The 11,715-nt window shown below is 35.5% G+C and overlaps 1 protein-coding gene across 1 annotated transcript; it reads right to left on the reverse strand.

The window, feature by feature from the left end:
• Nucleotides 1-5,936: 5,936 nt before the first annotated feature.
• Nucleotides 5,937-8,922, reverse strand: LOC103342358 (isoflavone 3'-O-methyltransferase 4-like). The gene is made up of 4 exons (XM_089052418.1): nt 8,453-8,922; nt 7,664-7,975; nt 6,223-6,292; nt 5,937-6,110 (listed from the first exon to the last, which is right to left on the reverse strand). Exons 1-4 carry the CDS (start codon nt 8,905-8,907, stop codon nt 5,937-5,939), a joined length of 1,011 nt encoding a protein of 336 aa, XP_088908544.1. The 5' UTR covers nt 8,908-8,922.
• Nucleotides 8,923-11,715: the final 2,793 nt, after the last annotated feature.

Below are 11,715 nucleotides of genomic sequence, written 5' to 3' on the forward strand. Positions count from 1 at the left end.
CAACGGCTTCTACAAAAAGCCGAAGCTCGAGGATTTCGGGAATGATTGGTAGCATCGACTGCATGCATTGGCAATGGAAGAATTGCCCAACTGCTGGCAAGGTGATTACGGAAATAGAAAATGCCAAAAAGTATCATCCTGGAAGCCGTTGCTGGCTTCGACGCATGGGTTTGGCATGCTTTCTTTGGAGTTGCCGAAGTCCAAAATGACCTCAACGTCTTGGTCAATCTCCGGTCTTCAACGATGTTTTGAGCGGCCAAGGCCCCAATATTACCTATCAAGTCAACAATACAGTCTACCAGATGGGGTATTATTTAGCTGACGGTATCTACCCAAGGTGGACCACATTTGTCAAATCCATTCAGAATCCCCGATCCCAGAAGCAAAAATTATTTGCTAACTATCAAGAAGGATGCAGGAAAGATGTCGAAATGTGTTTTGGCATCCTTTAAGCTCGATGGTTGATTGTTTGAGGTGCGGCCCGTATGTTTGATGAGGAGATCCTCCGAAGCATTATGATGACTTGCATCATCCTCCATAATATGATTGTGGAGGATGAGTACGATTATGATGTTGGAGAGGTCTATGAACCAGATCCAATAAACACGGCCTTAACCCGGAATTTATGAAAGGCCCATGGGGCCAAATGGAGAACCCTTTGAGCCGGAACCGTTGGTGAGGGACGATCGTATCATGACCCGGATGATAGATCGATATATAGAGATGTAATCTTTGTATATTCATGAAAGGCGTCAATTTGACTTGATAGAGCATCTATGGGTGGTGAGAGGGAATGAAGATGAATGATGGATCATAGATGCTTTGGTTATGTTTTATTTACTTATGGTTTGGTTGTGTTGTTTTTTATTGCTTATGGTTTGGTTGTGTTGTTTTTTTATTTATTATTGTGCCTTGTTTGTAGTTTTTGTTTTAATTATAATTATGTTTTGTTTGATGTATGGAATATGTTGAATAAAATGGTCTTTTATTGAATGCTTTGTTTATTAAATAAAGAAATCCAATACAAGTCATTAAGAATTACTACTACTAAAATAAAATACATGAAGTACACCAACTTTAATAGAAAACATGAAAAATAAAAATACATAAAAGGTATGCCAACTAATTTAATGGTTTTGATCATTTAACAAATCTGTGTTGCTAGGCCCATCATCCTGGAAAAGTCTTCTTCTCATAACATCCCTTCGTTCTAGCTTCCAATATTGTTTTGTTTTAGGGGACATATGACTTGTATCCATCGCCATGGTTTCCCTATCCGTCTTCTCTATATCTTTTTTGCGCAAATACTCATTTTCTCGTGCACACTCGGCTTGAATTGCCACCTCCATATCTTGGCGTTTCTGCTCCATTTCAATTCTTATGGTGTTTTGCCTTGCAATTTCCTCCAAAAACTTTGAATTATGATTGCTTGAATTACCCGCTTTCTTTGCCTTCGCAGCCTTTCGGCCAATGAGCCTCGGTTCCTTTTGAATGGGTGAGTCTTCACTCATAGGGGAATCAAGAGATGAATCCGATGTCGTTGAATCACGGAGAGGTGTCTTGTTTAACACAACGTCGGGACCCGTGAGAATAATTATGAAGCGTTTACAATATTTCACCACCTCCCAACATTCATAATGGGTGAAACTATTTTTGCCACCCCCGGTTGCACCGAACCACATCTGTGCTTGAATGAGCTATTTGACAAAAAAATGGAAATGCAATAAATATTTAAAATATATTGGATATGCAAGTAACAAAATAAAAATAATGGAAATGCAATTAACCTTACAAATAAATTGGAAGTGCAAGAAATATGAAGAAACAATTGGAAATGCAATAAATATTAACAACATATTGAAAATGCAAGAAATACGAAGAAACAATTGGAAATGCAAGAAATATTAACAAAATATTTGAAATGCAAGAAATGTTAACAAAATATTGAAAATGCAATAAATATTAACAACATATATATATATTAGGACATTAAACTTAATAAAACGAAAATTACAAAATACTTACCTCGTTACTACGATTTTCCCCACTTCTATACAAGTTCATCGCTTTTGCCAAGGCATCTCTCCATTTTGCCATCTCTTTGTTGAGAAGTTTCCACCTACTCGACAATGCCATTTCCGTACGAGGCGACTGAATTTTTTCGCAAAATTCGGCATGAATTTTTTTCCACATATGGGAAAATTTCATCTCATTGCCTATCACGGGACAATGACAAACTCGGAGCCAAGCCTCACACAAAGAAACATCTTCCATGGTGCTCCATGCCCCTCCGGTTTTAATAGAAGAAGCCACAAAAATAAGAAATAAAAATACAAGGTGAAAGAGATGAAAATGTTGAGTGAAGAGTGAAAAAACTGTTGAGTAATTGTAGAAGTAGAATAAAATGTATGAGAATTGGTGTTGAAAGTGAAGGGTATTTATAGGTATTTATAGGAAAAAAAAAATCAGAATTTTAAAGTATTTTATAGTATTTTTTCCATAATTTTATTGCTAGAAAATCGCGTCAGCGGTTGGATGAAGGCTTTGGAATCAAATCGGAGCGGCGTGCCACGTGGCTTCCGTTGGGCTGCGTCCGACGTCGCATGTTGGTTCAAATTTTTTACATTGCACGCGCCAACGGTAAAAATTTGATTATCGCGTGTCGACGCCACCGACGTCACCCCGCGCTTTGGACCTCGGCTGAAGTTGCCTTCGGCCAGCCCGGTTGGTGGGTCCCACACCCCGCCCCTTGCTCCACTAGAATGCAATTTTTTTCCCTAGCCTCAGCTGGGCTTACCGCTGGAGTAGCTCTTATATACTACGTCGTTTTTGTTGATTTGTTGGAGTCGTTTATTTTACTTCATGCACAAACTAACTTTTATTTATTTATTGTTACAGGATCTCTCAAAGCTTGACATGCCAGCTCCTCTGTTAGCCCTATGCCAATATGTCGAGACCAAGTTGAAGCCTTCTAACGAGACCATTAGAATTCACATGCCAGAGGAAATGTTTGGCTCTAATCATGATACCTGGCTCTTGAGTGAAGACATTTTACAATTTGCTTCCATGGTTGAGATTGGATCCACAGTGATTGCAGTATACATGAGGTAATTCTAGAAATCCAATTTTTTTTAATTTTTAATTTTTTACATTTTCTTTCTTTTAAATTTAATTGAATTTCATATATTTAATTAGGTATTTATTTGACTATTTAAAAATGGTAGATATGGTAAACCTTGTTGGCCTCGTGGACCCTAGACAAGTCAGCTCTCAATCTGGAACGTTATCTCACCATTCAAAACATCTCTCAGAACGCCTAAAAAATGTAGATAGGGATCAATTTTACTTGGTGCCTTATAATCCAGGGTTAGTCCCCTTCTATATACTTGCAATATTGATCCCTTGTAATATATATATATATATATATATATTTGCAGTATATTTAATATGTATGGATCCTTTTGTGTAGGGGTCATTTGGTGTTAATAATTGTGAGACCAGCTAAAGAGACTATCTATTACATGGATTCATTGCCAAACTGCTCTACTGACGAGGACATGAGAAATATAGTGAATACGTAAGTTTATTAATGAAAAACTAAATTTTTTTATTTATGCATTTGAATGATACGACGGATTTTTTAAATACCGACATTGTAGTGAAAACACAACCACGGTATATAATAACCGACGTTGGAAATCATTTACAATGTCAGTATTTTCTTGAAACTATCATCTTCATTGAAATACCACATCGTTTGTGTTTTTCATTTTAGAACCGTTTTAATTTTTTCTGTTCAACTTTCATTTTAAAAAAACTTTGGTTATACGTCGTTTTTCTTCGTCATCGACGTTAGAATGATACACAACGACAGTTCTTATTTTCCGACGTTTGAAATAAAATATGACATCATTTGTTTTACAACACCGTCGTCTTCACTTATATACCACGACGGTAAATATTTTTTATGCTGATTTTTAGTTTTGTCACTAACAGTTTTGTTTTCTTGAAACAGTTCAATCAAAATGTATAACTCCCACACAGGCAAAAAATCATCATGTAAATCACCTATATGGAAAAATCTACACGGCACTCCTAGACAACCAACAAATAGAGTGTGGCTATTACGTGATGCGTTTCATGAGAGATATAATTCATGATCCAGGCCTAGCATTTGAGAAGAAGGTAAAATTTAATATATAATTTCTTTATTTTAATACCACGACGTTTTCTTTAAAACCCATCATTTTGATATTTATAACAAGTCAGTTTTTGTTCTTTATTTGCAATTTGACAAGAAAATGAACCAGTTTTTTTGAAGTTCCGTTTAACGCTATCGTTCATCCCCCAAATTCCAGAACAGCAGCTCATCCCCTTTGTTATTGTTCATCGCTTATTTACCCTCCAAAACTCAGAAATGTCTCATAACCAACACAACTAGCAGCAAGAACAGCTCGAGAGGTTGAAAAACCATACCTGGATCGAAGCAAATGGTGCTCGGAATCGCCCGAACGAGCGATGGAGATTTTGGGTAAAATTGGCCAATTTCTTGCTTTTTCGGCGATCCGACGGCAGTTGGTAGCGGATGAGATGTGAGGGTGGTAGAGGACAACGTGCTGGTTCTTTTGATACCCATGTCGTCGCTTGGGGTGGCCGGAGGAGGAGATGGCAGCCCAAAAACTGGTCGGATGAACAGTAACAAAGGGATGGGTTGCGTTCTGGAAATTTGGGGAGATGAACAGAACGCTCAGAACGGAACTTCAAAAACTGATGGAAAGGGTAACGTGAGACGGTTTTTTAAATATTGGGGGTACTTTGAGCCATTTGCAAACACAGGTGGTAATCTGAGATAAGTTGGAAAGCACAGGGGGCATGTACATAATTAAGCCTTAAAAAATACCCCAGAAAGCCGCTCAGATATACTTTTTTAAAACATTCCAGAGCATAGCCGTGCGGCTATACTAGTTACTTAAAAAAAATCGGCCTGGCAACTAGGCCCCCCATGTCAAAACAAGTATAGCAGCTATACAAATTTTATTTTTTACAAATACGATTTTTTAAATAAAAAGAAGAGGACCTTCCTACCTAGAGGACTAAAGAAAAAATGAAAAAGTGCTCGGAACACTTTCATTTTAGTCTGTAAGTTTTCATGTGCATTGGTTACTTAAAGAACTCCATAACCCAAAAGTTACAGACAAAACATTCATATCTGATGCCTCTAAATCCAGCACCAGTTGCCAGGGCCATGAATTCTTGTTCACTCCTCTCCTTCCCTCCCGGATTTTGAGTTCATCATCACCACATCAAGTGTTATAAAAAATATAGTTTTCCTTTTCTGTAAAGCCAAATACAAAAATATTTATATTATAAATAACTTATAAACAAATTGGAAAGTTTTAAGGTACAATGAAATTTAAGAAAACAAAATAATAGGTAAGTGAAAGCAAAATAAATAATAAGTAAGAAGGTGAGTTTGGTACGGTGAAGCACGTCAAAGACGTTGTCCTAAAGCCTTTGTAGCCTTCCTACGTGCAGGTACTGACGGTCTACAAAACTCCAAGATACAACCCCTTGTACACAAACTCAAGATCCGCTATGAGCACGTTCATAGACGGATATAGGTATCCAAGTCACAATAATAATATAAAGTAGATAATATATATAAAAGTAGGAAATGAGAGAATTAGTTTGTGGTGGTGATTGTGATTGTGGTATGTGATATTCTGATGGTGCATAGTGGTTGTTCAAATGTGAAGGAGTAGTGGCCTTTTATAGGCATCCAATAACATGTAACCTTCACCAACCAGAAAAGTTCACTAACTAGAAAATTAAGGCATTTAATATAGAAATAAAACCTGAATATTAAATATTTATAACCCCCATCATAAATAAAATAAAACAGCCAAAATCATTAAATAAATAAAACGGTTAAATTTTTAAAACCTTTTTAAAATTCCAACATCAAGTTGGGAAGTAGTTTTCGTGCTAGTCTCTGGCATAGCTGGAAGAAGTGCTTCCACAACAATCACTTTTCCATTGTGTGGAATAGCTTTGTAACAATTCTTCAACAGCTTTAGGCAGTGCTCATCACTCCAATCATGAAGTATCCACTACAAACAAATGTGTTAGAAGACAAGTAGAACAGCTTCATAAATTTAGCTACCATTCTTAAACTAAAACAAGAAAACCAAAAATTTAAAGCTTGAGAAATCCAAAAATTACCTTCATAAAAATGGCATCCCCACTTGGAACACTAGTAAACATGTCTCCTCCAACATGTTCCACGCCGGCAAAAAAATATATATTTAACTTCCATTTTATATATATATTGTAAATGTATGCATTTTGTGAAATTTTTTTTTTTTTTTGGCTTTCCTTGACAATTTTGTAATAGGACAATCATGCTAATTTCCCAAGCTCTAGGTTTAGATTAAGAATTACTTATCTAGGTGTTCTTATCTAGCTACATTCTGATGGACAACAATGTGTTTGACAAAGATTATGACTAGTCATCCTTCCTTCGTATGACTTGTCAACCTTTGCATCAGTAGGATTTCCAGCTCACTATTTCCAGCTAGATCCTATCCATCTTTTTTGTCATACTTTGCGAATTTCTAAGTTGTCATGTGTCTATTCTGACCTAGGAATTTTTGGGTAAAAGCCAAAGAATTCCTCATTTGGCAGCCATCATTTTTAGGAGAAGTTTTGAAAAGGTTTCCTCCATCCTTTTGCTTCTTTTTCCTCAAGACAAAACCACCATTTCATCTATGAGTTTTCTAAATTGATTGTCGAAAACTGCTTTAGAAATATGAAATCTGCATCTAGCTAGAACAAACACATTCTCATATATATATATATATATATATATATATATCTAGATCAAGATTCAATTGGTTTCGCCATTGGTTTCTTGAATAAATTGGTCATTCTTCCTTGAATCCAAATTTTGGTTTCTGTCTGAGTTGGAGCTAGCTAGCTGGTGCCATGGGATGAAAGAGCTGAAGAAGAAGCTGTCATTGCCATGAAAGACTAAGCTGCTAGTTTTGCTAAGTTGGAGAAAAAGATTGCATAAAGGAGGTATAGCTTATCTTTCTAAATAGATCTAGGATTTCTTGAGCTTGCTTGTGTTTCTTTGTAAGAATCTTCTTTGCTTAATGGATTGCCTGGTCGGTTGATGATCCCCAGTTTTTCCCAATGGTGGGTTTCTGGGTTGAACAATTTTGGTTTGCAGCTCTGTAATTTTATGGGTTTGTGTTCTTGATAGTTGACTAGTCATCGCATGATGTTCATGTATTTCTGGGTTTGTGTTCATGCGGTTGACTAGTCATCACTATGTTGTGTTCTGTTTATTTAATTATGATGTGTTCTCGATAGTTGACTAGTCATCGCATGATGTTCATGCATTTCTGGGTTTGTGTTCTTGCAGTTGACTAGTCATCACTATCTGTTGTGTGCTGTTCTTCGTTATGGTTTCTCATGACTAGCAGTTCACTAATCATAAGTATATGTGGTCAAGGATTAAAGTGTGTGAAGATCATTGTGTCTACTTGAATAACATTTAAATTTACCCCTCGTCACCTGTGTACCAATTTCACATATCGCTTCCGATGAAGCAAAAACTAAGATTTCACATTGAATCAAATAAATTAAATTCCTACCAGGATAGGAAGGGGCATGATTTACAACATGGGGCAAGTCGAAATTGATACCCTTTATATGTTGATATCTAGATGTGATCAGCTTAAGGGTCACTCCCAAACCACCACCAACATCAACAAGTTGTGTGAGGTTCTTGTCTTCAAGGCCCTTGTAGATATGAAGAAGTTTCTTGATGACAATGGTGGTGTGGTTAAACATTGTTGTGTTGAACACTTGATTAAACCTGAGGTCCAAACCTGGATACTCAAAAGCGTGCATGCCATGGACCCTGTTAAATGGAATTCCTCCTTCAACAACTGCATCTTTCAGTTGAGACCTGTGAATTTATTATGCGTAGAAAGTTGGAGTTAGATACCCTATTGGCTATTTGTATTATAATTAGCACAAACTATGTGGTTTGTTTCTTTGATTTGGGGAACTTAATAAAAGTTGAATTATATAGGGCCTTTCTTCTATTACTGGGTGGACCATGTATAATTTTCATAGTTACTTCCCTAGCCAAGATTCCCAGACTGACTTTAATTATGCTATTTTAAGGAGTGAGATTGTCTATAAATGTGGGTATAACATTGAGTCTGTCCCCATACGCCCAAGTTCAATCATTTTCCAGTAGTTTTCTGGTTTCCCCATTATACTAATTTTAATATAATCATGTGTAATGCATGTGCCAATATGTTAATCAAACTTAAATATATAAAAACATAAGTAAAAAAAATTAAAAATAAATGAATAACGGAGGAAAGGAAAGAGGATATAATTAATTAGTGATAGGTTAAAGAGAGCTTAAACTAACCAGCTTTCCATGAAGACCTTGTCTTGAATCAATGTCAACAAGAGGCCCAAAGAACCACCTTCTTCATCATTCACAAAGTACTTAGACACAGGGCCAAGGCTGTAGACCCTCTGAAAATCAGACCCACCATTAGCAGCAACAGCAGAGCAATTAAGAACAGATTGGCTGGTGAGGAGCCTGAGGATTCTATCCACCATCATTGGTGCCTCAGGGTTCTTTGTGCCAATCTTGGCTGCAATCTCAGACGAAGAGAGCTTGGCGCCTGGACCCTCTCTGGCTATGATGTCAAAAACCCCAAGCTTAATTGCTGATTGCAGAGACATGGACAGCGCAGAAGAACCCACCAGCTGCATGGCATAGCAGAAGCTTTCTTCTTCCTCTTCCTTTGTAATTTCATCCTCAGGCTCAGCGTGATTTATTTTGGGATGGCTTTTTCTCTCCAATGAAGAAGCCATTGGAGTGCTGCATGGCATAGCAGAAGCTTTCTTCTTCCTCTTCCTTTGTAATTTCATCCTCAGGCTCAGTGTGATTTATTTTGGGATGGCTTTTTCTCTCCAATGAAGAAGCCATTGGAGTGTCTATGTTTACGTTCTGAAACTCATTGCTAGCGGAATGGGTTTACTTATAGCTAGGAAACCTAACATACAATTCACGTGGCTCTAGTATATAATATTAAGACAGTTGGAATACCAATTTAGTACTATATTGTTAATATTTAGCTGAGTTGAGACTCTATATTGTATTTCAATTATTCAGAATATCTACGTTTTAGGTATTTTCTCAAAGATTATCTCGATTAAATGGTTGTCATTTTAATGTCATTTTTGTTGATCACAACTACATGTCTTAATTTTTTTAATTTGTTATGATCTTTTAAGTAAAATTCGTAGCAAGCCACACAAGATGTCCATTACATCATGTTATTATGAGAATCCGTCAATAGAAGGAGACTTCTACCTAATATGTTATCTTTATTATAACTTTTCCCAAAGCGACAATGTATCATCAAGGATGGTATATGTCACATATGGTAACCAATTACCAAACAACTTTTACCAAAGTGGTAGGTGTTGAGCGATTGAAGTGGTGGATCGATAAAGTGGCAATACCAAAGGATCCCATAGCATTGCTATGGTATTGCTGTTATATTGATTTTTATTGCAGTTATATTGTAGTGGTATTGCTTTTGTATTGCTATGGTGCTATTATATTGATTTTTTTTTTTTTTTGTGTTTTATTGATATGTTACTATAATTTAATATGAATATATGTTGATATCATTTTTCTTTATCTACTTGTGATTTGAGTAGGAGTTGGGATTATTCTTGGCTGAAGTATTATTTACGATCTCTCTCTCTCTCTCTGCTCTTCGTATTTTTCTCAACATTTATGTGTTAATTTAATGCTTGGTATTATTGTGGAACCATAATCATTGTCAATCTCATTGTTTCTTTAAAAGATTACTATGAAATTGTTACTCCATTTTCTTCTTTCCTTTGTTTTAAGATATTTTTGTTTGGAGAAAAAGAACTTTGTTTTTGTAATCTAAAAGACTAGGTACTCATGGTGAGTGTTTTCTTATCAACAAGATCCAGGATTTATGTAGGTCAGTTTTCTACTTTTGCACTTAAACTTTGGTTGTCTAAAATTTGAAAAGTCTTGTATGCCAGCAGGGATCTATGTCACACATCTTGGGTAAGAGGTATTCTTCAATTGTGATAGTTTGCTCTGTTGTACGTATTCAAACTGCCTCAAAATGTTTTCATTGGTGTCTTGAGTTCAATACCGACAAAAGTTTTTAAATGACAAGAAATTATGAATAGCTTATACATAATAGACATATAGTTGTACATAGCTAGAGTGTATATTTAGAAGATGTCATTATGCTTCAAATTAGAAAATTTGTGGGGTGAAAGCACAATGGTTGATATGTCATTCTTCATTTGATGAAAATAATTGATGACTTTGTATGGAAGTATACTCATTAAATATCTTAGATTCTATCAATGAAAGAAATATTTGCCTTTGAGAGCTTCAGGTTTTTTGGTTTGTTTTATCAAGTATCTTATATTCTATAAATGAATGAAATATTTTGGTAGATTGGAGAGACTAGTCAGCTAGTGGATTTTGGATCATCACTTTTGAGAGGGGACTAGGCTTGAGCAACTGCAAGAGTAAAAGGGATGATGCTTCATGTAAATTCAACAATTAAATAGGAGATTTTTGTTTTCAATTTGTTAAGTCTTGAGATACTTGGTCATTTTTTAAGATTACGTGAAATAAAAAAAACTTGTATTGAATATTATTGTATAGGAGACCATGTAATTATTTTGATACCATTAAATGAAATTTTAATTCAATTTCCTTGAAAACTTTGGGATCTTGAGCAAGAGACGGCAGTCACGTACACGACAGTTTTGAACATAAAAGACGACAATGTAAGAATGGTTAATTTTGACGATATCCATAGTTGCTTCCACTCCATTATAATGTCATGTAGATTATAAAGTGGCAATAGACATTCAATACAAAAGCAATATGAAAGCAATAAACAAGTAATAAAGCGGCAATAGACAACCATTGCAAAAGCAATAAAATGGCAATAAACAAATATTTTATGGATGTCTTTGTTCTCTCTTTCCCATATTATATAATGTTCTAATTGTTGAACTATTACAATATTTAGTTGCTACAGATAATAAATAGTACATAAAACATAATAACCATGTATGAAAATTTCATATCATTATAATAATGACCTCAAAAACAATATCAAACACATTACACAAATATTAGAAACATACAACTCCACAAGAAGAATACATAATATCTTAGATGTCCTTACTAATTCTTGGGGCCTAATAACAAGCATAATCAATGATGTGTACAGTTTGCTACAAGTTTGCTTAGGATTTTCATAATAGAAGCTTTGCTTTTGTTTTCAGAGGGCATCTCAAAGAACTCATTGTCTACGCATTACATTATACAGAAAATGGTCTCCAATGCCAATGTATGACTTGCACATCAGTGTCTGCACAAACTAGCTAAAACACATTGTGTAACTGTTAACCTCAAATTTGTTCTTCATTAGGAAACGAGTTGGGTGCGGCTTTTCTTTTCCTTGTGCAATTTGAAAAGAAAAAGAGAAAGAAACATAAATTGTCAAGACAAAACTGCGGCAAATTAAAATTTGGTCAAGTACTCACCGTCGGGAAACAATATGCTTTCAATGAATAAATAACATATTAATTTCAACCAACACT

Source organism: Prunus mume, linkage group LG5, assembly GCF_029339155.1.
Source record: "Prunus mume cultivar Tortuosa linkage group LG5, ASM2933915v1, whole genome shotgun sequence".
In the NCBI taxonomy this organism is placed as follows: Eukaryota; Viridiplantae; Streptophyta; class Magnoliopsida; order Rosales; family Rosaceae; genus Prunus; species Prunus mume.

Coding starts and splice junctions, on each gene's coding strand:
- LOC103342358 (XM_089052418.1), bottom strand. CDS start 8,907: ATGGCTTCTTCATTGGAGAGAAAAAGCCATCCCAAAATAAATCACGCT. Junction 7,976..8,452: donor AAGGTCTTCATGGAAAGCTG/GTTAGTTTAAGC, acceptor ATAAATTCACAG/GTCTCAACTGAAAGATGCAG. Junction 6,293..7,663: donor GTAAATCATGCCCCTTCCTA/TCCTGGTAGGAA, acceptor TATATATTTTTT/TGCCGGCGTGGAACATGTTG.